At 36.2% G+C, this 27,023-nt stretch overlaps 1 protein-coding gene across 3 annotated transcripts in view; it reads right to left on the minus strand.

Annotated features, from left to right (window-relative positions):
• Positions 1-1,062: 1,062 nt before the first annotated feature.
• The window catches only part of FOLH1B (folate hydrolase 1B), a 67,060-nt gene continuing 41,099 nt past the window's right edge, over positions 1,063-27,023 (minus strand). For 2 of the 3 annotated variants that reach the window (XM_042958026.1, XM_042958028.1), the window contains 8 exons: positions 24,019-24,082; positions 19,851-19,918; positions 17,148-17,239; positions 15,458-15,548; positions 10,401-10,665; positions 10,047-10,146; positions 5,353-5,445; positions 1,063-1,522 (listed from right to left, as the gene is read on the minus strand). In XM_042958026.1, coding sequence (XP_042813960.1) covers positions 1,333-1,522; positions 5,353-5,445; positions 10,047-10,146; positions 10,401-10,665; positions 15,458-15,548; positions 17,148-17,239; positions 19,851-19,918; positions 24,019-24,082 — 963 coding nt within the window. In that variant the 3' untranslated portion in view covers positions 1,063-1,332. The remainder of the gene's footprint in view (positions 1,523-5,352; positions 5,446-10,046; positions 10,147-10,400; positions 10,666-15,457; positions 15,549-17,147; positions 17,240-19,850; positions 19,919-24,018; positions 24,083-27,023) is intronic. The other variant, XM_042958027.1, reaches the window with a different exon arrangement.

The following is a 27,023-nucleotide window of genomic DNA, read 5'->3' on the forward strand; positions in this document are numbered from 1 at the left end:
GAGGGTTCTTCTTTCTCCACATCCTTGCCAACATCAGTTATTTCCTGAATTGTTAAATTTTAGCCATTCTGACAAGTGTGAGGTGGTAGCTCATTGTGGTTTTGATTTGTATTTCCCTGGTAGTGACTGATGCTGAACATCTTTTCACATGTCTAATGAATCACTCTTTATAATAACTTTTCCTGTTTGTGTTGCTGTGTGGTTTCCTTGTGTTAACTGGACACTGACTGATAAATGTTACATTCACGCAAGCCCATTGGTTTACATCCGCGAACTACAGCCATAGTAACACATGTGTGGATGCACCTTCAAAGGTGAGTGAAAAAAATCAAGTCTTAGAATATACATACACAGTATGATTTTATTTATAAACAGTTAAAAAACATACACAAAGCCCAAAACACACAAGGGATATATACCATGTGGTATATATATATATATATGTGTGGTATAATTATAAATAACAGAAAAACTCACAGAAGATTAAAGGAAGTGAGTATCTCTGGCAGAAGATGAAGGCACACTGGTCAGTGGCACACGGAGGAGTCAAAGATATTGGTAATGTTCTTTTTCTTAATTTGGTTATTTGTGGGGATAGTTCTACAAATGTTCATTTCTTTATTATTTTTCACTATACACACATTATATACACCCTTTGACATAAATAAAATATTCGCTAATTTAATAAAAGTAATTATCCTTTATGGTACAGAGCGACTATGTTTACCAGCAGTGCGAGTAGACCAGAGTTGTTCCACTGGCACACTAAGACAGTGCTCTCTCTGCCCTGGGTGGCCAGTAGGGCCAACACAAGTGTTGAACTAGACTTGATTCTCTGATAATGTCACATGGGTGTTTTAATATGGCAGGTGTTCACCTTAATTTAACATTTAGTTCAAACTCAGAATAACCTTATATTATTATTTTTATCTACTTATTTATTTATTTTGAGAGAGAGAGAGAGAGCAAGTTGGGGAGGGGCAGAGAGAGGAAGAGAGGGAGAGAGGGAATCCCAGGCAGGTTCCATGCTGTCAGTGCAAAACAAGGCATAGGGCTCGAACTCACAAACCATGAGATCATGACCTGAGCCGAAGTCAGACGCTTAACCACCTGAGCCACACAGGTGCCCCTAGCCTTTTATTATTATAGGATAAAAATTGTCCATCTTTCTTTTTTTGATTCGAAGGGAGAGGAAGAAAGAATGCTAAGATGTGTGTGTGTGTGCATGTCTATATACATATACATATACATATACATAGTTTTATGTTTTAGTTTATCAATACACCATAGTGATATACCTACCTATTCAACACGGGTTCTCTGAAGAACCACCTAGGCTACTTCTCTCAGGGTCCCTGCTGCAGCCCGCACTGTAAAGGCTGCAATAGCAATCTGTCTCTTCACTTCTCCCCAGGCCTTGGAAGGATCATCTTTGTTTTCGATGTCAAACAGAGCATCATAAATTCCTGGAAATGACTCCCCTGCATACTTGTTGTGGCTGCTTGGAGCGTAGATGACATGCCTGTTGATAAAGACAGTGTGTTATCTATCAGTTGTCCAAATGATACACACAAGAGAAAAACAGGATCGCTCTATCAACCCTGGACTGCACAATTCTAATTTCATGATATGAATAAGCCACTCGTCAGCTGAATTTCCAAGTTTAGTCACTTCCAAAGACCAGTCTATGACGTGTGTGTTAATTAACTATGTTTTGACTTTTTTTTGGTTTTTTACGTTTTTATTTGAAGTCCAGTTAGTCAATGGGGCGCCTGGATGGTTTAGTCAGCTAAGCGGCCAACTTTGCTTCAGGTCATGATCTCACAGTACTTGAGTTCTAGCCCCGTGTTGGGCTCTGTGCTGACAGCTCAAAGCCTGGAAACTACTTTGGATTCTGTCTCCCTCTCTCTCTGCTCCTCCCCCACTTGCACTCTCTCTCCCTTTCAGAAATAAATAAGCATTAAATTTTTTTTTTAATTCCAGTTAATATTAGTTTCAGGTGTACAATGTAGTGATTTAACATTCTATACATTACTCAGTGCTCATGATGAAAAGTGTACTCTTAAACCCTTTCACCTATTTCATCCACCCTCAACCCTACCTTCTGTTAACCATCAATTTGTTCTCTATAGTTAAGAGTCTAGGGGTGCCCGGTTGTCTCAGTTGGTTAAGCATTCTACTCTTGATTTCCGCTCAGGATACCATGAGATTTCCCCACATCCATGAAATCAAGCCCACATTGGGCTCTGTGCTGACAGCTTCCTTGGTCTTCTCCCTCTCCCTCTCTCTCCCTACTTTGCATGTGCTTGCTCTCTTTCTCAAAAATAAACTTTAAAAGAAAAGAGTCTGTTTCCTGTTTTGCCTCTCTCTCTTTTTTTCCCCTATTCTCATTTGTTTTGTTTCTTAAATTCCACATATGAGTGAAATTATATGGTATTTGTCTTTCTGACTTATTTTGCTTAGGATGATACTCTCTAGCTCCATCCACATCATTGCAAATGGCAAGCTTTCATTCTTTTTTTAATGTTTATTTATTTTTGAGAGAGAGAGAGAGAGAGAGAGAGAGAGAGAGAGATGGAGCACAAGTTGGGGAGGGGCAGAAAGAAAGGGAGACACAGAATCTAAAGCAGGCTCCAGGCTTTGAGCTGTCAGCACAGAGCCCAATGCAGGGCTTAAACTCATGGACTGCAAGATCATGACCTGAATCGAAGTCAGACGCTTCGCCAACTAAGTCACCCAGGCACCCCAAGATTTCATTCTTTTTAATGGCTGAGTAGTATTCCATTGTAGATACATAACACTTCTTCATTATCTGTTCATCAGTTGATAGACATTTAGGCTGTTTCCATGGTTTGCCTACTGTAGATAATAACACTATAAACACTGGGATGCACGTACCCCTTTGAATTAGTTTTTTTTTGTTTTGTTTTGTTTTGTTTTTTTATTCTTTGGGTAAAAACCTAGTGGTGCAATTATTGGATTGTAGGGTAGTTCTATTCTTAACCTTTTGAGGAAATTCCATACTGTTTTCCAGAGTGACTGTACCAGTTTGCACTCCTGTCAAAAGTGTAAGAGGCTTATTTCACTTAGCATCACACTCTCCAGTTCCATCCACGTCGCTAAGTGAAATAAGCCATACAGAGAAAGACAGATACCATATGGTTTCACTCTTATGTGGATCCTGAGAAACTTAACAGAAACCCATGGGGGAGGGGAAGGAAAAAAAAAAAAGAGGTTAGAGTGGGAGAGAGCCAAAGCATAAGAGACTGTTAAAAACTGAGAACAAACTGAGGGTTGATGGGGGGTGGGAGGGAGGGGAGGGTGGGTGATGGGTATTGAGGAGGGCACCTTTTGGGATGAGCACTGGGTGTTGTATGGAAACCAATTTGACAATACATTTCATATATTGAAAAAAAAAATAAGAGGGACAGAAAAAAAAAAAAAGTGTAAGAGGGTTTCCCTTTCCCCACAGCCTCACCAACACCTGCTGTTTCTTGTGCTGATGATTTTAGCCATTCTGACAGGTGGGAGGTGATATCTCATTGTAGTTTTGATTTGTATTTCTTTGATGATCAGTGATGTTGAACATCTTTTCTTTCTTTTTCTTCTTTTTTAAAAATGTTTACTTATTTGCTTTTGAGAGAGAAAGAGAGAGGGAATGCACAGGGGAGGGGCAGAGAGAGACAGGGAGACAGAGAATCCCAAGCAGGTTCTGCACTGTTAGCGCAGAGCACAACTCAGGGTTCGAACACACAAACTACAAGATCATGACCTGAGTGGAAATCAAGAGTCAGACGCTTAACCCAACGGAGCCACCCAGGTGCCCTGAGTATCTTTTCATGCGTCTGTTGTCCATCTGTATGTCTTCTTTAGAAAAATGTCTACTCATGTCTTCTGTCCATTTTAATTGAATTATAAAGTTCTTTATATATCACGGATATAAAACCTTTATCTAATTATGTTTTTATTTTAAACAGATGACTTAAGGTGGTTCATAGCAACAAAAATAACAAGAGCCACAATAGTTGGCACCTACTAGGGATCATGCTTGTTATATAATTTGCCTATAATTTTTCTAACCCTTGAAAATAAACTCTACAAAGTTGATTTTAGCATTTCAAAAAGGAGGAAATTAAGATATGAGAGATTATGGGATCAGTCTCAAGTTACATTGCAAGTAAGTACTGACTTTTCACTATCCCACTTTATCCTCTGAAATGTAGCACAGTTGTGATTATCAAAGTCCTGTTTGTGACCTGCCAACTTACTACCGTGTTTTTCTCATTAAAAAGGAAGACACACTAACATGTTAGAATGCCTACCTTAAAGTATGAAGAACTATTAAAAACAACCTTGAAAGTTTAACATGACCTAGGTAGAAGGTGATGTTTTATTAAAAGAACTATGTCAGGGCATAGTAGGTTAAGTGGCTTAGTAGGTTAAGTGTCTGACTCTTGGTTTTGGCTCAGGTCATGATCTCACAGTTCTGTGAGCTCGAGCTCCACAATGGGCTCTGTGCAGCTGGCAGCTCAGAACCTGCTTGGAATTCTCTCTCTCTCCCTCTCTCTTTCCCTCTACCCTACTCGCACTGCCTCTGTCTGTCTCACAATAAATTTAAAATCTTAAAAAAAAAAGAAAAGAAAAGAAAGATCTATGTCAGTTCATGTAATAGCCCATGAAGGGAAGGATAAGTTCCCAAGCAAAGAGGTAAGGAAAGAGGCACAATCATGCTGCCATTGGGAAATGAGTTACCATGCTTGGATCATGCCCAATTCTGATCCTTTGATAATCTATAAACAGACAGATGGGGCTATTTCTTGTTAGTCAGTGATCTAATTCATTCTGCAACTTTCAGTAGGATCAATCTAATGTTCACCACTGATGTTTATCAGAAATATTTAGGATTGTCAAGAATTAGTAAAAAATGTGAACATTAGGGGAGTAAGTAAATATATATTTATTATATACATTTCACATATATTTATTATGTCTTATATACATACATAAACACAAATATATTTAAAATGAGAGAGGGGCTAAAATTATCTAAACCAAAATATAAGCATAAACTAACTGATGGAATTGGGGATATTTTTATTTCCTACCTGTGACTTTGTGAATATTCTAAATTTCCTACAATGAACATATATTCATTTATTATCAGAAGTAAAAAAAATTAAAAAGAAAGGTATATAGCCATCATATTACATTATACGAAGAAATAATATATTTATCATTTACTATATATATTTTGAAATTTTCTATTTGCTTACAAGAAATCAGCTATAGTTTTTCCACAGTGCAAAAAATAAGACAGAATGATATAATCAATAGTCATATTTGTATCCTTACCTATAGAAAGGCCTGTCTGGTAATCCTAAAGGATCAATAAATGCTCGTTCCAAAAACATCAATTGATCATTCATAATTCTCAATAATATTGGGCTAAAAAAGAAAATGAATACAGTTGTCACTTCACGAAAACGTGAACACTACACAGCAATCTAAAAATTCAGAACAAAACAGGGTTTCCTGGGTGGCTCAGTCCATTAAGCATCGAACTCTTGATTTCAGCTCGGGTCACGATCTCACGATTCATGAGATAGAGGCCCATATCAGGTTCTGTGCTGACAACGCAGAGCCTGCTTGGGAGTCTCTCTCTCCCTCTCTCTGTGCCCCTCCCTGGCTCACACTCTCTGTCTCTCAAAATAAATAAATAAACTTTAAAAAAGTAAATAATAAAATTCAGAACAAAACTAAACACAACTAATATATCTTAAATTCCTATGATATGCAAATTAAGAACAGCATACACAGTTACATTTAAAGAAACCTATAAAATACTATTCTCCTGGGGCTTGTAAAAGCACATGAAGTTATACTTTCCAATTGAAAAGATGACAGTAATTTTTATTTATTTTGAAATAATGAATTGACAAACCTAGGCATTTAAAAATAGGCAAGATTTTTTCATCTTAGGTATTCTAGTAATCTACTCAAAGTAGTCACTTCAATATGGAATGGGATAGCTCGTGAAGAGAAGGATAAGTTCCCAAGCAAAGAGGTAAAGAAGGATAATCTATTAATGTTAATGTAAGGTTCCTGGAAAATTATACATATTTTACCAAATGACAGCTAATGTTTTTATTGTTATTAAAGATAAACTATAATAAACACAAGAAATGGTGTTTACTTTATCCTTTTAACAAGATTTGAATGTCTGCTGTTATCAAATATCAGATACTTCTAGAGGCGCCTGGGTGGCTCAGTCAGTTGAGCGACCGACTTCGGCTCAGGTTGTGATCTCACAGGTTGTGAGTTCAAGCCCCGCGTTGGGCTCTGGGCTGACAGCTCAGAGCCTGGAGCCTGCTTCGGATTCTGTGTCTCCCTCTCTCTCTGTCCCTCCCCCACTCATGCTCTATCTCTGTCTCAGAAATAAATAAACATTAAAAAAAAATTTTTTTTAAATAGCAGATACTTCTCCTGCTATCACAGAATTCATATTCCAAAGAGGGGGGTGTTATTGTAAAAAGAATGATTCGATATAATTGAAAATGTATCAAGTTTTGAATAGTTGAACAATGAGTTATTAAATTCAACATATTAATTCTGCTATAATTTAACTATTGAGAACTGTTATTTAATAATTTAGTTATTTCTTTATTTAGTTATATTTTAGTTTTAATAATAACTACTGATTCCTATATGCCAATTACTATTCTGAATGGTTATGTAATGTCTTCTTTCTTTTCTTTTCTTTTTAAGTAGGCTCCATGCCCAACATTGAACTCACGACCCTAAGATCAAGAGTCTCCTGCTCTACTGACTGAGCAGCCAGGAACCCCAGTAATGTTTTCTTTAATGTTCAGAGCAATCCTGCAAGTTAGGCAGGAAAGCAGTCCCATTCCATAGCTAAGATAACTAAGACTCAGTAGTTAAATAACATGCCCACATTCACAACTAGAAAGTTTTAGAATGAAATAGAAGCTCAGTACTATTCTTTCAACTGCACTATGTTGACAAAAGGAAAAATAAAATAACTAAAGGCCCCATAATCTGGTTTGAGCTATTTTTAACATTTATTTATTCAACATCAAGAACTCAGGTTTTGTGACAGTATCAAGGTAAACTCAGTGTAAACTTTACCTGTGAACACCTCACATAAACTAACAGTGGAGACAACTGCATAAAACACAATTTCAGTAAGATACTAAAGGTTTCTGAACCAAATTCATAAAGCATTACAACAACAACAACAACAACAACACATACACACACACCTCTCTCTGGATTTCTGATCTTGAGGCTACCACTGAAAAACCATGCTGTTCCTTGTACAAAGCACAGCCTAGTTTGAAATAGCCCTGGGAGGTAAATGCTGAGAACATGGGACTTAAGTAAATGGGGTTTCTGCATTCCAGAAGCATGCTGACCTTCCCAGGAAAACCGAAGAACGAATAAGTCTTCAGGCTGAATACTATGTGAACATGAAGGTACCAAGGAGACAACTTTCTGAATCCTTTGATGGATCTAGGGATTGATTCAGCAGAAGCAGAATTAAAGAAGCGTCTTTTCCTTGGATTTCAAAGTTTGGGTTGAGAAATTCAACATTCAGTTTCATGTACTTTAGCCAGCATTTACTATTATCATGGGTAATGCATTTTTACAGATGTTTCAGGATTTGTAAACATAGTGTGGAGACACAAACTATACCTTAACTACTATTTAGAGAGGATAGGACAAATACAGAAATATCCAAAGTGAAAGCCAAATATCCTAGAAAACCATAATCTATGCCCATAAAGCATTGTGCCAGCAAGAAGAAGTATCATTTTTTTTTTAAAGATAGAAAATCAACTTCATAGAATATATGGTGTTTGGAATGTCCTTAAAGTTTATTTCTCGTTGTAGATTTTTTTTTTACCCACATAAAAAATTTGGAAAGAATTGGAAAGTATACAGAAAAAAAACCCTCATGTCTACCCCAGAATAACACAATTATTATACTAATTGGTTTATCTTGAGTTTTTCTCTATATTTGTTCAATAAAAGTATAATCAAATTCTATTTAAATTTTATATATTTTTGCTTGTTTCACATTTTATTATAAATATCTTACATTATATTTCCTTTATAATCATCTATTTTAATGCTTATAAATTATTCAAATTAGTGGACAACTAATTTTTTTTAGTTAATTACTCCCCTCTTAGGTAATGACTGTTTGGAATTATTCGGTATTATAATTCCTATCTTTCTCTGAGAAGCCCTTTTTCTCTTTCCAAACTTGAAACTCTTTCCTGAAGAAAAAGTCCAAGAAATGGAAATACTATGCCAAAGTCTAAGAACTCTGTAAATGGCTCTTGAAACATTAGCAGTATGAGTTTGTGCTTTTCCAAAGGTTTTTATTTTTTATTTATTTTCTTTTTCAAAAAGGTTTTCAAAGCAATTCACAATGCTATCAAAAGAGTGTGAGAATGCTGGCTCCAGTGAACCATCTGGGGCAATGTGTATGACCAAGTTTTAAATCATTAGTTGATATGAAGATAGTACAACACTATTTTCATCTGTAATTTTTAACTAGTGGTGAATTTGAAGGTTTTTTGTCTCTGTTTCTGTACTGGTCGTATCTTCTTTTTTAATTGGCTTGCCCATTGCCAACATTTTCAACCTTGTTCTTTTGGATTTTTTTACCAATTTTCAAAAATATGTTTATGACATTTATTATATTATTCCCTTTCCATATTTGTGGGAAAAGAGGTTTCCCAGTCTTCTATCTTTGCTTTGGATGATTAATTTTCGTATTATTAACCATTTCGGTGTCCTCAAACCTCATTGCTTTCTCATTTCCTTGTTGTGTCTAAACTTGAATTTCACTTCCAAGAAATTTCAATTTTTAGTAAAGAATTCTTCTATATCCATCACTTATGTTTGCATGTGATGTGAAGTGAGATTTTTGAACTCAACTTCTTATCAGCTGCTAAAAGGCTTACACATCACTATTGTTGAATATGTCTTTCCTCTCCATTTATTTTTGATGTATCCTTCATTATAAATACATTCTTAAATGTCACTCATCTATTTTCGGACTCTCTGCTCTTATCTTTGTATGTATTTTTGCATCAGTCCCCAAGGATTTGATATTTGTAACTTCATAATAAGTTTAATATACAGAAGATGTTCACTCTCAAAATTCTACTTTAAAAAAATTTCCTTAATACCTTCCCATTATTTTTCTCCCATCTAAAAATTCTGTTCCAATTATCTTTTACTTTTGCGATTTTATACAGAATTGATCCTAAACGCTTGCTACTAGAAGAAAAACGGCTTCACAACACTTGTTATGCTGGATAAAGAACTTGTCAGGTGGAAGTGGAAATAAGGAACTCCGAGGTAGTGACATTAAGAAGAGGGAGAAAGAAGGTGTGCTCTGGGAATAGGAGAATTTGGTGGGAGTATGATGTACAAACATGGAAAGAATGAGATAAAACTAGAAAAAGCTGGGGTCACAGAGCGAAGGACCTTCAGGGCGAAGGTGGGAATTTCATAACTATTCAGCTGGTAGTAAAGGGGCACTGGCATTTCCCAGCAGCACAGCTGCCACTCCGAATGTTAGAAATGGGTCTTGGAGATGGGGCGCCCGGGTGGCTCAGTCAGTTAGGTGTCCAACTCTTGATCTCCACTCAGGTCATGATCTCACAGTTTGTGAGATCAAGCCCCGCGTCAGGGTCTGTGCTGAAGGTGTGGAGCCTGCTTAGGATTCTCTCTCTACCTGCCCTCGCTCTGCCCCTCCCCTGTTTGTGCTGTCTCTCTCTCTCTCTCTCTCTCTCTCTCTCTCTCTCAAAATAAATAAAAAAATAAAAACTTAAAAAAAAAAAAAAGGAATGAGTTTTGGAGAGATATGGTAGCCCTGTATAGGATGCATTACAGTGGAGACAGAAATCAGCAAAACAATTTCCAAAGACATTTCAGCAACAAACATGTCAATTAGTATCTCTTTTTCATTGTATCTATTATATGCATAACTTAAAAAATGTACAACATACTTGTTTTTGTCCAAGCCTTGGAGTCTCTCACTGAACTTAGAAGCAATTTCTGTAAAATTCTTCACAGCAGAAAAAAGTGAATCTGAAATAGAAACAGGCCCTAATGGCATTGATGAATGGCTTATGCAAAGGGAACAATACAGGAAGTTGTCCTCTTTTGCATTTGACAAGGTATTTATAATTAAATATTACAAGATGAGCATCAATGAAATGGAAAGCACTTTTATAGATGTAAACAATGTATCTGATCCCACGGAATGGCAATAATTAATAAATGGACTAAAGTAGGTCATTGCATTTTGGAGATTAAATAAAACCCAGAGATAATGAATTTTGAAAGAGGAAGAAGCTTACCAAATGACACACTGTACTTTTTCATTTCTTGAGGATGTTTCATTGAAATATTGTAGATTTTGTCAGCATACTTTCTTAAAACTGTAGCATAATCTCGACAGTCAAATGGGAGCACTGTGGAATCGGCCAGTTCAAACACCATCCCTCCTCGAACCTGGGCCACAGTGAGGTGATACTTAAAAGTTGGATCATAAAACTTCTCCACCAGTTCATACGTTTCATAGACACTGTGATACAGTGGATAGCTCCTGAATTTGTTTGTTGCCTACAAAAAAAAAAAAAAAAAAAAAGAAAAGAAAAAAGAAAAAGAAAAAGAAAAAGAAAAGGAAAAAAACACAAAAAACCAAAAACACAAAATATTTCTCTTGTAAGATAGCTTATAGTAAAATGCATAGTATCATATTTACTATTAATATTAGTAAAACTGTTTTGGCCAATAACGAATAAATAAAGTACTTCAGTGCCTCAATAAGCCACTTACTAATGGGTTAGTATTATAATATTAAAACACACCCCAGGTTTTTAGTAATTAAAAAATATGTGTATATAACATAAATGATAGCATAAAAATTATTTGGAAAGGCCTAAGTCTTGCCTTCAAGAACACAGGAGATGGGAAAACGTTTTTGAAACTTTAAAGACAAGATAATGTTTCATTTCAGTACAAATAATTTAAGAAGACAGAGAATTGGTAGAGGCAAGGAAATGAGTATCATATAAGTATTATACAGGGGAATGCTGCAAGTTGTTAATGACTGAAATGCCACAAACGGATCATTCTCTGACAAGCAGTGTGTGAAGTGTGAAGAATGGGTACAGTGAGTTCAGTAATGGATCCAACGTCTTGCTCAGGAGAGAGAAGGAATGCTCAGACATATCTAAGAAACCAAGAAAATACACAAAAGCCAAGAGGCAAGGACCTTTCCAACTTTGAATTGCTGATTTATGCCTTTTGCCTGTTTTATTTAGCTGCTTATCATTTTAGTTGCTCATTTTTTATTGATATAAAAGAACACTTTATACAGTGGTGTGTTGAAGATACTAAGACTCTAAAATTAACCAGAGTTTGAATCCAGGCTTTAGGATTTATTACCAAATAACTTTTGAGTGTTTATTAACCCAAAGATTCTTAGCCTTTCTTTACTGTAGTTTTCTCACAAGTAAAATGTAGATAATATGAACATCGATACTCATCACAACCCCCATCTAACCTTCCCTAACTTCCTACCCCAAAGGCAGGATTAAAGATTTCCTGTCTGGGGAGAATAACTAGTCCAAGAGAAAAGACATATAGATTCTCAAATTGTTGCCTCCCCGTGACGCAACCAGAATAGGCATTCTTGACCACTCTTCTCAGAAGCTTCCCATTTGACAAGAGCCACCCTTGTATACAGGACTTCAATCAGCTTGCCTAAAAGACAGGTTGCCAAAGATGACCAGGCATTTGAAAACAGCCTTTGACGTGAAAGATACTAGACCAAGCACACAAATTAAAATAAAATCAACTCAGAGTAAGGAGGTACTGTATGGAATGGAGGGAGACTTAATAATAATAATAATAATAATAATAATAATAACAACAACAATAATAATAATAAAGATATCAGTTAAAAATGAATGACAGAATTGAGAAAAATATTCCAGATGGTAAAAAAAGACACAGATAGAAACAAAAGATAAAATATAAATACATTAGAAAAGAATCCCCAGGTATTAAACAACTACTAATAGTTCAAAAAAGAGGAAAGAGGGAAGAAGTGATCAAAGGAAAAAGTATTCCCTCCAAATGTGAGACATAGGTTTCCAGACTAAAGGCCCACTCTGTGCCCAGCCCAGTGAAAGGAAAAATGTATTAACCAACCAAGGCACACACATACACCAGGACAACATGAAAGGTATAAAACCTTCCTTTCAAAATATCATAGAACCAGCATGAAAATAGACACATAGGTCAATGAATGAAATAGACAGCCCAGAAATAAATCCATGCATATATGGTCATGTAATCTATGACAAAAGAGGCAAGAATATACAGTGGGGAAAAGATAGTCTCTTCAATAAATGGTGCTGAGAAAACTGTACAGCTACATGCAGAAGAATGAAATTGAACCACTTTCTTATCCCACACACAAAAATAAATTCAAAATGCATTAAAGACTTGAATGGAAGACCTGAAACATTAAAATTCTTAGAAGAAAACATGGTCAGTAAGCTCTTTGACATGGTCTTGGCAATATTTTCTTGGACCGGTATCCTCAAGCAAAGGCAGCAAAGGCTAAAAGGTGTACATAGGACTACATCAAAATAAAAAGTGAAGGAAACAATCAACAAAAGGAAAAGACAACCTACTGAGAAAGAGAATATATTTGCAAATCATACATTCATTAATGGTTTACTATCCAAAATATATAAAAAACTTTTACAAGTCAATATCAAAAACACAAACAACCAAATTAAAACTGGGCAAAGGCAGGAAAAAAAAGGGACAGAGGACTTGAATAAACATTTTTACAAAGGATACATACAGATGGCCAACAGACACATAAAAAAATGCTCAACATCACTAATCATCAGAGAAATGCAAATTAAAATCACAATGAGATATCACTTCATACCTGTCAGACTGGCTATGATCAAAAAGGCAAAATATAGAAAATATTGGTGAGGATGTAGAGAAAAGGAAACCCTTGTGCAATATTGCACAGAAAGCAAACTGGTGCAGCCACTGTGGAAAACAGTATGGAGGTTCCTCAAAAATGTAAAAATAGAACTACCATACAATCTAGCAATTCCACTGCTGGGTATTTATCTTAAGAAAAGAAAAACACCATTTCAAAGAGATACATGTACCCCTATGTTCACTGCATCATTACTTACAATAGCCAAGACATGGAAGCAGCCTCAGTGTCCATCAATAGATGAACACACACACACACACACACACACACACACACACACACACACAGGAATATTACTCAGCCATAAAGAATGAAATCTTGCCATTTGCAACATGGATGGGCCTAGAGGGTATTATGCTAAGTGAAATAAGTCAGACAGAGAAAGGCAAATACCACATGACTTCCCTTATATGTATAATCTAAAAAAATCAAACAACTGAGTAAATAAAACAGAAATGGACTCACAGATACAAAAAACAAACTCTTGGTTATCAGAAACAGGAAGGGTTAGAGGGCAGGCAAAATAGGTAAAGGGGATTAAGAGGTAAAAACTTCCAGTTATAAAATAATTAAGTCATGGAGATGTAATGTACAGCACAGAGAATATAGTCAGTAATATCGTAATAACTTTGTATATTGATAGATGTTAACTAGATATTGTGGGGGTCATTTTGTAATGTATAAGAATAGTGAATCACTATGATGCACACCTGAAGCTAATAGGATATTGAATGCCAATTATATTTCAATAAAATAAAAAAAAAAGCAAAGCAATCAGGGATCAAATAGCAACAAATTTCTCAACAGCAATCCTGAAGGCTGAAAGTCATTGAGTGATGGGTTCAAAATTCTGAGGATGTAGGATTTTCAACCAAAAGCTTTGTGCCCAGGCAAACTGAAAAAGAATAGTGTGTAGTTGAAATGCATTTCAGACATGCAAGGGCTTTACATTTCATACACCCTTTTCAAGAAGTTCTTGAAGGATGTGCTCCAAAAACAGTAAAGAGTAAACAAGAAAAAGGAAGATACAAAATCCAGGAAACAGAAGATGTGAAACAGGAGAGAAATGAAGGTGCTCTCAGATTTCTCAGTGAAGGAAAATTTCACAGGCAAGAGATGTGCCACAGGCAAAGAGAACAAGCAGAGAATTCAGAGTAACAGGAGATCCCAAGGAATATGAAATCTGCCAGATCGCCTGATGTTTTTATTTTTTTTTTTTATTTATTTTTTTTTTTAAATTTTTTTTTCAACGTTTTTTTTTTTTTATTTATTTTTGGGACAGAGAGAGACAGAGCATGATCGGGGGAGGGTCAGAGAGAGAGGGAGACACAGAATCGGAAACAGGCTCCAGGCTCCGAGCCATCAGCCCAGAGCCTGACGCGGGGCTCGAACTCACAGACCGCGAGATCGTGACCTGGCTGAAGTCGGACGCTTAACCGACTGCGCCACCCAGGCGCCCCTCGCCTGATGTTTTTAAATATACTAAAAGTTTGTGGTGAACCAGTTATGGATACATGGAGAAGAAAAAAGATATTCTAATCAAAAAGTGTGGTACAAGTATATACTGAGAAAATGCAATGAGGGAAAGTACTTGGGAGTTGGGAGAAAAAGTGATATAAAAGAGCTAAATGCCATCTTCCCTAATGAGATGTAAACAGATAATACATAAAACCGAAAAATAAATAGCAGCATGAGCATATTATTTGTCAGCATGCAGACAGCAGAATAAAACACTTAAAAAGTTGAAAAAATCTGAATCTGTTGAGCAGAATCAGAAGTGGGACAAGCATGGATATGGGATAAGGGACCACTGTTTTTCATTACACACTCTTAGACTGTATGACATTCTATGAACTATGTTCCTAGGTTGCCTTGATAAAAATAAAAACTATAAGTGTCATTGTCATCATTAGCAACAACAGTAGCCAAAAAAATTAGGACTTGTATAGGTGTTCATGGTTTATTGTGCTATTCATCATGATAATCTATTGTGATAAATAAACTTTCATGTTTAATGACTGGGGAGCTAATGACATAAAAATCCAAATATTTGCAGGTCTTGATAATAACTAATTTTGAACGATAACAGGTAGAGAGGAACCAAAGACAATTTTGACATTTCTAGTGTAAGTAACTGCATGAACCAATGCCATCTAATGAAACAGAAAACATATTTAAGGGAGCTCATCAAAGTTCAAGTTCAAAGGCTCAAAATACCAGATGCAGGAACTACTCCATTAGTAGTAGCACCATCTCAACCACATCTGCTTCAAATTCCTCTACTTCTCTACTGCTGAACTCACTTTTTAAAATTCAGAATTATTTATTTAGCTAAAATATATTCATAAATAACCTTGAAAATCTTATTGATAGACTTACCCAGTTTTTAGTGTACCGTGCTCTGCCTGAAGCAATTCCAAGTCTTTGGAAGAACACCTCAAAATCATTACCAGATCCCAACTTGCTAATCCTTATAGGGATTAAAACATGAAATTATTTGAGTAATTTCTTCAGGGAGTACAGATTAAAGATTAATTAAACTCCATTCTTTCTACTATAAATATAATTTTTATTTATAAAAATCATGTTAGGCAAGTAACAACAAAAAATAATTGTGAGGAATGTCAATTTTGATCATGGAGTATCTACTTCCTTAAGACTGTTTTGGGTAGTAGTGACCATTGTTCTCTTGGGTTCCTGAACCCAATTCCAACATGTGGAGGGGTGTGTGTGGTGTTTCCCCATACCAGCAACAAGCAATTCTCTGGGATACCAACTGGGTGTCCTAAAATTCAACTCAATTCTGACACTGAAGATAACACCATACTACATAAGTGAATGGCTCCATCCCAAAAGACTGCCCCTCCTCTAATTTCAGAAGCCAAAAACAAACCCAGGTGGATTTCTCAACAATGGGCTACAGATTAAAGATTCCCCAGTTCTCCTCCTTGGGTTCGATTAATTTGCTAGAGCTGTTCCCAGAAGTGGGAGAAACATTTTATTTACTCGATCAGATCACTGGTTTGTTATAAAAGGATACAACTCAGGAACAGCCAGGTGGAGGAGACGCAAGGGGCAAGATGTGGGGAAAGGGCACAGAGTGCTCCATGCCCTTCCCAGGCGTGCCACTCAATGTGGAAGCTCTCTGAACCCTATCTTATGGAAGCTTCATTAGAAAGTCATGATCGATTAAATCATTGCCCATTGCAGATTGATTCAACCTTTGCTCCTAGGGTGGGACTGAAAGTCCAACCCTCTAATTATGTGGTTGGTTTTCCTGGCCATCAGCCCTCATCCTTAGGTGGGGATCCAAAGGTCACCCTGTTAACATAACAAGAGGCACCCTTATCTCTTTCATCACTTAGAAAATTCTAAAGATTTAAGTTCTCTCTGCCAGGAAAGGGGCCAAAGACTGAATATATACTTCTTATTATAAATCACAATATCACACCTATGTAAGCTACTTTTTTAAAAAGATTCATTAAAAAAATAATAAAATAAAATAACAAGTTCATTATGCTGGAAAATATTTCACCTCATTAACTTATTTTACTACCTATATTTGTTGTGCATGATGAAGTTAAAAGAAACAGAAATTTTTTAGATAACTCAGATGTAAATACTACCCTTAAATTTTTTTTAAGTATTCATACTCTTTAAAGCTATAATCTCATCTCTAATCAATCTTTATCTCTGAGATGTTTATTCCTGTAATTTGCTGTGAAGACACAACCAATACTGAAATGATGCCTATATTTTTCTTAGAGTAACCAAAATATTTGTTAACTGTATGATATTCAGAAAAGAGAAAATGTATCTAGTAACTGGGGGACAGAACTGTGAGGGGAATTACTTTCTACCATACTTTTGACTTACATAACAGGTGAATATAGTGCCTACTCAAAAAAGAACCATTTCTTGATGGCCTACAGATTTAACTTCAAAACACAAGAATATTTTATTTGTGAACCAAAGCATTGCCTTTCCTTTATCATTGAGAGAAAATACACTTTCATTTTCAACACAACCCCCTACTGTATGCAACAGAGACTCTTGTTTGCATGGTTACCTGGGCATGCCACTGAACTCAGGGGAAGGACTTTTTTCATTCCAGCTCTCATAAAGAGATTTGCCTTCAAAGCCTTCATCAGGGCTTTGGAGCTACACAGGTTAAATGGGAAAAAAAGAGAATACTTACAAATCAGATATTTTAAAATCAAAATGTCCATCAGCCAGAGAATGAATAAGTAAACTATATTCAGCAAAACAAGTGATGCAATTCATATTATTAGCAGTCATTAAGAATTACAATAACGAATTTCTGACAATATGGTAAAATGCTCATGCTATTATATACAGGTGGAGCTGCTATAAGAAAAAAAAAACCATGAAGTGTATGGAAAAGAAGGCCTAATTATTACCAAGCCATCATATTCAAATGATGTCCTATTATAAGATTTTTTTGGTCTATTTTTTTCTGAATGCATGAAGGCTGCTCTCAAAAACAGACTTCTCTTATAAAAAAGAAAATGAAAGGAAGCAAGGTGGTTAAGAGAAGGTATTTCTTTTAATATTGTTTCTTGCCAGTAAGGTCGCTAAAGGTCATTATATAATACATAATAAAAACAAATGCATTAATATTGAGTATTTATTGTAATTTCAATAAGTACTGGGCTTTAACTACATTTTCTGGTTTTACTGATGAGAAAACTGAGAGAGAAAAATATGACCTATTATTGAATTCTAAACCTGTACTTGACATCTAGAACATTAGATGTTATCCCAAAAACATTTTGCAAACTCAACTTCAATTAATGTTCTGTAGTTATTCACGGGTTATTTATTATACATTATATGGTACACAATTGTTTTTGTTTTATATTTAATAAAAGTCCTATGTTGTTTTTCAACAAATTCAATTTTCAAAAATTAATAGAGTACCTATATTGTTTAAGACTTTTTGTGAATGCCATGAAAACAAAGCTCAAAAAGACACATTAGATACTTTCTACTAGTGGGAACTAGAAGTAAAAATGTGAAATTCAATGTGCTAGGTATGTGCAAAGGTCTATGGGAATACAAATAAATCTGCATAAGGATGGGGAGAGAATCAGAAATTATGTCAACATCTTAACTTGCAAAATATGAATAAATAAAGACACAAAATAATTTCACTCGAGCTTATAAATTTACACAAAACCTTGATATAAGGGACAGTACCACTCCGTTTATTCTAGGAAATGCAAATTTAGAGGTTGAGCTTCTGACTTAGGCTCAAGTCATGATCTCACGTTTGGTGGGTTCAAGCCCCTTGTCGGGCTCTGTGCTGACAGCTCAGAGCCTGGAGCCTGCTTAGGATTCTGTGTCTCCCTCTCTCTCTGCCCCTCCCCCACTCACACTCTGTCTCTCTCTCTTTTTTTGTCTCTCTCTCTCTCTCAAAAATAAACATTAATTTTTTTTTAAAAAGAAATGCATATTTAGAATAGTGTAGAAATACATAACTATATTTTCAGTTCATCACTAAAATTTAAAATGCTATGAATCCCTCTCCCCCAATAAACAAAACAGAATAACACAGACCGCCAAAACTGTCAAGCATCGAATCTGACTTAGAGTGCTGTGTTTGCAATTGTCCCTGGGTGCCACCAAACCACCCAGAAAACAAATATAACTGCCAAGCTTCCTCAGCATTTACCTTAAATTATATGAATGGTGAAATTTCTCTGAAATACCCTGTTTTCAGGTATTACAGTTTTTATGCATTTCATGGAAACTGATAAAAACTACAAGCAAATGATGCAGATCTTGAGTAATGACATGAATACATTTTTTTCAAATTAATTTGCTTCTATTCCTATAGGGGAAGTTAAGTTATAAGATGAAATTCCATGCTTTTGAAACCAAAGGTTAGTGATACTAAAATCCCTATCTGAAGGGCAATAATCGTGGTTTTCTTGGTATTTATACTTCAGTTGGTAATTCCATTAAATAGGCAACTCTTTTTTTTTTTCCTTTCCAGTTCAAATCAGATAATTAACAATAAAAACAAAAATCTGCCATGCAACAACTTCTTCATTATGACTAACTTTAGTCCCAGTGGGTTTAGGAGCAGGACAACTAAAGTGAAGAGTTGCCTGTCAGTCCTACAGGAATTCAGGCACTGTCTCTCCAGCAGGTTCTGTATCTTGTGCCTCTGTCAGAACTAAGAGAACTTTAGCTGTCAGCCCAGGTCAGTGGGGCTCAGTGGAATGCAGCTCAAGTCAGGAAGTCAGAAAGGGGGGTACATGGTCTCACTTAGCCTCTGCCCCAAATTGATTTGACCTTGGAGTCAGTACTTGGTGTTTTTACACATACTCTTTCTCAATCACTTAGAAACTTTAACTCTTCCTGCATCCTGGGATAACTGGTATCATGATATGAAGGAGTATAAAGCAGTTTTAAAATTAAGGACTTAAACCACAGGACCAAGTCCTGGTTCAGCTACTGCACAAGTTGTGTGACTTTGGTGGCTAATGCTTTTTGATCTCAGTGTTCTCCATTTCACATGGGGATGGTAGACACAATACTATCCAAAGGCTGCTTCAGGGCAGTTGGGGGAAATGGGATAACACATGCAAATAGTTTATTCGATGCAATGTTCTCTGGAGTGGGTATTTGCTCTATGAGAAAAAGACAAGCTATAAAACAAGGCAGCTGCTTAACATAATAATGGTATCTCAATGAAACATTTGTAGAACTCAAATTTTCTAAAATGATATGTAATTATTTTTACCTCCTTTGTTAGGCTGTATACCAAGCTGTACATCAGTGGGGAGCAATCAACTCGTAGAGTATAGTTTCCTTAAAGATAAAGAAAGAATGGTTTTTTTATTTCATTTACTTCATTCTTTCATTCAAAGACCAGTGTTAACTCTTTAGCCAGAAAGATCCTTTTAGAACCTAAGTCCAATCAAAACCCTCCAACTCATGACTCAATAAAACTCATCATGCTTACCTTGGTCCTCAGTTCCATACAAGAAACAATCCCCGTCACCTCTTCATATCTTCACATCCCACTCTACCCAAGCAGGGACCTTCTCAGGGTCTTTGCACATACTGTTCCTTCAGCCTGGAACAGCATTCTGCATTACATCTGCATGACTTAAAACTCCCCCACTTCACTTAGACCTCTAATGTCATGTTTTCTGAGAGTTGTCCCCTGAACACCCTACCTAAAGGATCACCCTCTCTTCCCTTCATCCTAGCTACTCTTTCTCTCTTGACCTTGGCTTATTTTTCTCCTTATTAGTTACCTCCCACATGTGTTAAATATTTGCCTTTTTATTTGCCATCCTCACACCAGACTGTAAGTTCCATGGGAACAGGTAGTCTTTTTATTTGTTGCCATATCCCCAGGGCTTAGTATAGTCTTGGTGTTTAGCATTTACCCAATAAATATCTGTTGTAAAAATGCATTTGTAAGGCAGGTGCTGTCCATCTACTTGTGAATACAGAGCAGAGATGAGGTTCCCATTCCTCAGGAATTCTATGTCTGACGAGCTTGAGAATCTTGCAAACCAGCCAGGAGAGGTGCCCTCAAGTAGCTGTGGGAGCACAGCGAGGAGAGACTAGAACAGGCTGGGGGCCTGGGGAAGGGGAAGTTAAGACAACTTCATCAAGGAATAGCCTGTACAAATGCCCAGAAATATAAAAGTACATGATGTGCTCAGAGAATGGCCAGAAACTCTTATCTCAAAGCTTAAGATCCATGTCTAGGAACAGCAAAAGTTGAGGCTTTAAAAATAAGTAGACACCCCAGCAGAATTGTTCCTGAAACTTGAAAGGCTGGTTCCAAAATTCAACTGATGGGGCACCTGGATGGCTCAGTCGGTTAAGCATCCGAATTCCGCTCAGGTCATGATCTCACTGTTCACGGGTTGGAGCCCCTCATCAGGCTCTGTGCTGACAGCTCAGAGCCTGGAGCTGCTTCAGATTCTGTGTCTCCCTCTCTCTCTGCTCTCCCTTACTCACGCTCTCCGCCCCCCGCCCCCGTCAAAAATAAATTAAAAAATTAAAATAAAATAAAATTCAACTGGAAGAAGAAATATGCACAAATTTTAGCTACTGCAATTTTTAAAACAGATAAATAGCCAATAAGAGTGTAAACCAGAGGGTCAGAGAGATAGTTTGGCAGCATTTATGGCAATGTATTGCACATATACCATGAGCAAGCAATGATACTGTAGTTCTCCACTCTCGACTTGTGTAGAAAAATATAAGGCAGGCAAATAAAAAAGATATTGACTGCAACAAATGGAAACAATCTGACCATCAGCTGGAGAACTGAGACATAAATTGTTCTGCTGAATACACTGAAGAAGTTTAATTTTCAAGTGAAATAGATCTATATACACTGACATGGAAAGTTTTCCATAATATGCTGCTGCATGAAAAAGGCGAGATGCAGGACCATTTAGCCTGTAAGATGAAATATGTAATGAAAACCTGTATAAGGTAGTGAGGGAGAACAGAATATAGGGATAAGAAGGATAAAGTTGACCAGCTTGGTTTGAGTTTCAGCTCAATCCTTTACTAGCTGTGTGATCTTGGGAAAATTACTTAATTCCTCTGAATTCACAGTTTCCTCTTCTACACAAGGGAGACAATAAAGTACTCACCTCAGCGGATGATTGTGAGTATTAAATAAATTTTTACACATAAAGCACTTAAGAGAGTACCTCCGACACTGTGTGAGCTGAGTTCTATATATGTCAGTGTGATGGAAACACCCCAAACTGAGAACAGTAGTACCTTCAGAGAGAGGGCTGAGTTTGACATTTGTAAAGATTTTTGCTTTGTCTGTAAATTTTGCATTTTAACATGAGAAAGTCAGTGTATCACTTATTGTGTTATTTTAAAAAGTCATACTTAATAAGATTTTAAATATAAACCAAAGTAAGGTAAGTGGTGTCCTAATCTTAGGGTAACATGTGTGTCATTTGCTCTGGGTCTTGAAAATGATGGGGAGACCATGCAGCATTTTAAGGCAGGGAGTGACATAATCAACAAATTCCAATGATTTAAAAATATACATTAAAAATCAAATCTTGCAAACAAAGCTAGCAAGAAAGAGAACATTATTCTGCTTTTGAGAAATACACGTTTATGTATTCATTCTGTGTAGCGAAGGGGTTTCATCCTACCATGTGTTTGTTTTTAAGTATGGGTAATAGTTCCAAGCTAATATTTTTGAACTTTTACCCTGTGCAAGGCACAGGTGTGGGAGTTTTGTAAATATTAACCTCTTTTGCCCTTCTAAGAGCCTTTGAGGTATATGTTCTTGGCAACTCTATTTAGAGCTGAGAAAACTGAGACACAGAAGATAAGTAACAAGCTGAGGTCATACAAGTAGGAAGTGGCTGTGCCGAGAATAAGGCCACACCCTTCACCATGACCATAAGAGGAGGGGAAAGGATTACTGAACTGCACTGTGTGAGCCACCTTGGGGACGATGTAATTTAGACACCTGGACAAAGAAGAAATGTCAATGCCAACATGCCTCTGTCAAAAGGCATTGTCTCAATTATTGTGGATGTGATAAGTTTATCAGTATACTACCAAAAAGATTCTCAAAGTCTACCCTTCATTGACTCATTCTTTGCTGCACGAATGCAACTCATGTGTCTTTTTTTTTTTTTTTAATTTTTTTTTTCAACGTTTTTTATTTATTTTGGGACAGAGAGAGACAGAGCATGAACGGGGGAGGGTCAGAGAGAGAGGGAGACACAGAATTGGAAACAGGCTCCAGGCTCCAAGCCATCACCCAGAGCCTGACGCGGGGCTCGAACTCACGGACCGCGAGATCGTGACCTGGCTGAAGTCGGAGGCTTAACCGACTGCGCCACCCAGGCGCCCCACAACTCATGTGTCTTTAACAAGACATTAGAAAACCAGGAGTTATCAAGAAAGATCCTGTCTGTTACTTGCTGAAGAATATAGCCTAGTAACAGAAGTAGTCTGTAAAGCAAATAATTGTTTAGTAATGGTCATGAGGAGAGCTACAGACATGGCTTCCCTGAAAAAGTACCATTTCAGGAAGACTGTAAGGGTAAGAATGAAACAGATAGAGTGAGTGTGGAACAGCCATCCTAGTACAAAGAACAGCAGCTGCAATGTCTGGGAAGTTGCATGTAGTCAAGAACAGAAAGATGAATGGGTATGGAGGGTAGTGACAACGGACTGCTCGATCTTGGAAATAGACCTGAGAATGTCCTTTCGATTGAATCTCTACTTATCAAAAGCAGATCCATTCTTAAAGGCCAGTCTTGAGTGTCTATCTCATTTCTCAAGCCTTTCCTGAACTTGCTACTCTTCTCTCCTCTGAACTCTCAGACCAGCCTCATTATAGCCTTCTTATAGTACCTGCATATATTAGAATCCTAGACTAATTTATTTCCTCGTTTGTACTGAGCCACAAACTTCCAAGTGCAAGACTTACTAACTTCTGATTCCTCTGAAATACTGGAAAATACACTGCATGCAGAAGGGCTCAGTAACTATTTCTTGAATAGGAGAAAAAAATATTTAAGAAAAAATATACCTGGACATCAGTATTTCTTCCCAAATCTATCCACATGATATGATAAAACTAGCATTATATTTAAATTACACTTTTTTGCTACCCCATTCTAAAATCACAGAAATCTTCTGTTCTATGATTTACTGATTCATTTAACAGGTATTTACAATCCCTAGTGCAGACAAGGTAATCTGCCAGGTGAAGCAAATCAGAGAGGGCTGCTTTCCCAGATGAGCACTCTAGGTCTCACAGCTGCTGTGAGGCAAGGGTGGCATCCCAACACATGGGATGGATTTGCCTTCCTTATTAGTGCATAATTTATGAACTAAATGGCTGCTACTACCATGATCACACCTTTTCCTACAAGACCAATGAGATTCACCTTCTATAGAAGAATCAGCATTAATATAGGCCACACCACGCTCTTGAAGGAGTCTGGAATTCTCCTACAATAAAAAAAGAAAGAAAAGCATAAATATGTACCATAACCTCCCCTAAAACAATCATCTCTACATTTGTTGTGTGCAGCTTTCTGAATTAAGCTGACCACAAAACTGATATGTAGGATGCTCAAAGCAAGTTTGTTTGAAAGAATTTAAGTAAAGACTACTGCTAAGAAATAACAGGCAAAACATTTTTAAGACTAAAAATTAAAATGAACCTTTCCATCTTAATATGGTAAATAGAAAAGGAGTTGATTGCTTAACCATACCATAGTTTACCCTTTAAGAAATTCTCTTTGCAAACATAAATGACCTAAGAAAGAAAATCTGTGAGTGGAAATTTTCCCATGATTTTTTTTTTAAATTGAAATAGAGATTATTACCCAATTCTCAGGGAATAAATAATCTCAAATTTATGGGTTAAAACTATGTGAGGTTTCTTTCTGGTCTATACTCAGAAGCATGAAGTTCTCCTGTAGGATACCACCACCTACTGGTCAAGACTGATCATTGCACAACTTTAAAATGCTGACAAAAAGTGCAGCAGGTTTTTTGAGCTATTAAGTGGATTTGAGTCTTCAAAACATGCAATTTCCTAAGCGTCCTGAGAGTAAGAAATAAAGTGGAAAAGATTTGCAACTGTAGGTGGGGAAAATAATTGAAGGAGATAAATAAACCTCAAAATATTTAGGCTCTTCCTGATGCCACCATAAATCTTTCCTGTCTTTAGGAACACTACTTTTTTTTTTTCCCCCAAAGAAAATTGAAGTTTACAGGGCTTCTCCTAATTCCTAGAGAATATAATAGGAGCCAAATACGTTTTAAAGCATTACTGGAAGTAAACGAGATAAATTTTAAGTTTGCCTATATTTACAGCTAATGCTTCTATTACACAAAGCCAACAATATATGCAAGTAAAATTAATTTATTTAAAATTTTAAATCCAGTATAGTTAACATACAGTGTTATATAAATTTCAGGTGTATAATATAGTGATTCAACAATTCAACAATTATTCAGTGCTCATCATGATAAGTGTACTTTTAAATCCCCTTCACCTATTTCACCCATCCCCCCACCCTCCCCTCTGGTAGCCATCAGTTTGTTCACTACAGTTAAGTCTCTTTCTTGGTTTCTCTCTCCTCTCTCTCTCTCTTCCCTCGTTGTTTGTTTTGTTTCTTAAATTTCACATATGAGTGAAATCATATGGTATTTGTCTTTCTCTGACTGACTTATTTCACTTAGCATTATACTCTCTGGATCCAACCATGTTGTTGCAAATGGCAGGATTTCATTCTTTTTGTGGCTTAATAATATTCCATTACATATATATGTGTGTGGAGATATATATATATATATATATATATATATATATATATATATATACACCACATCTTGTTTGTCCATCTATTAATGGACACTTGGGCTGCTTCCATAACTTGGCTATTGTAAATAATGCTACTATAAACATAGAGTGCATTAATCTTTTTGAATTAGTGTTTTTTGTATTCTTTCAGTAATTACCCAGTTGTGGAATTACTGGATTATAGGGTAGTTCTATTTTCAATTTTTTGAGGAGCCTCCATACTGTTTTCCACAGTGGCTGCACCAGTTTACAGTCCCACCAACAATGCATGAGGTTCCTTTTTCTTCACATCTTGCCAACACTTTTGATATTAGCCATTCTATCAGGTGTGAGGTGATCCTTCATGGTTTTGATTTCCATTTCTTGGTGATAAGTGATGTTGAGTATCTTTTCATGTGTCTGTTGGCCATCTATATATCTTCTTGGGAGAATGCCTGTTCATGTCCTCTTCTACTTATTATTATCATTTTTTTATCAGATTACTTGTTTTTTTGTGTGTTGAGTTGTAATAGTTCTTTGTATATTTTACAAATATCTTCTCCCATTCAATAGGTTGTCTTGAAGGTTTTTATATTGATGTAATCTCAATAGTTTATTTTTGCTTTTGTTTCCTTTGCCTCAGGAGACATATTGAGAAAAAATGTTGCTATGGCCAATGTAATAGAAAGTACTGCCTATGCTCTCTTTTAGGATTTTTATGGTTTCAGGTCTCACATTTAGGTCCTTAATCCACTTTGAGTTTATTTTTGTGAATGATGTAAGAAAGCGGTCTTTGTCAAAGGCTAATTGACCATATAATTGTGGGTTTATTTCTGGGCATTCTATTCTATTCTATTGATCTATGTGTCTACTTTTGTGCCAGTACCATACTGTTTGGATTACTACAGCATTGTAGTATAATTTCAAATTTAGAATTATGATACCTCCAGCTTTGTTTTTCTTTTTCAAGATTGTTTTGGCTATTTTGGGCCTCTTGTGGTTTCATACAAATTTTAGGATTGTTTGTTCCTGTTCTGTGAAAAACAGTGCTGTTATATGGATAGGAATTGTATTCAACCTGTAGATTGCTTTGGGTAGTATGGACATTTTAACAATATTTATTCTCCCAATCTATACTGTGGAATAGATTTCCATTTGTTTGTGTCATCTTTAATTTCCTTAATCAATGTTTTATAGTTTTCAGAGAACAGGTCTTTCAACTCTGTGGTTAAGTTTATTGCTAGGCATTTTATTATTTTTGGTAAAATTGTAAATGGGATTGTTTTCTTAATTTCTCTTTCTGCTTCATTATTTGTGTATAGAAATGCAGTGGATTTCTTTATACTAATTTTGTTTCCTGCAACATTACTGAATTCATTTATAAGTTCTAGTAGGGGTTTTTTTTGTTTTTTTTTTTTGTTTTGTTTTTTTTTGGCAGAATTGAGGGTTTCCTATATATAAGATAATGTCATCTGCTTATAGTGAAAGTTTTGCTTCTTCCTTACCAATTTGGATGCCTTTGATTCCTTTCTCTTGTCCAATTGCTATGGCTAGGCCTTCCAGTTCCATGTTGAATAAAAATGGTGACACCTCCTTGTT

The sequence above is a fragment of the Panthera tigris genome, chromosome D1, assembly GCF_018350195.1.
Source record: "Panthera tigris isolate Pti1 chromosome D1, P.tigris_Pti1_mat1.1, whole genome shotgun sequence".
NCBI classification, from domain to species: domain Eukaryota; kingdom Metazoa; phylum Chordata; class Mammalia; order Carnivora; family Felidae; genus Panthera; species Panthera tigris.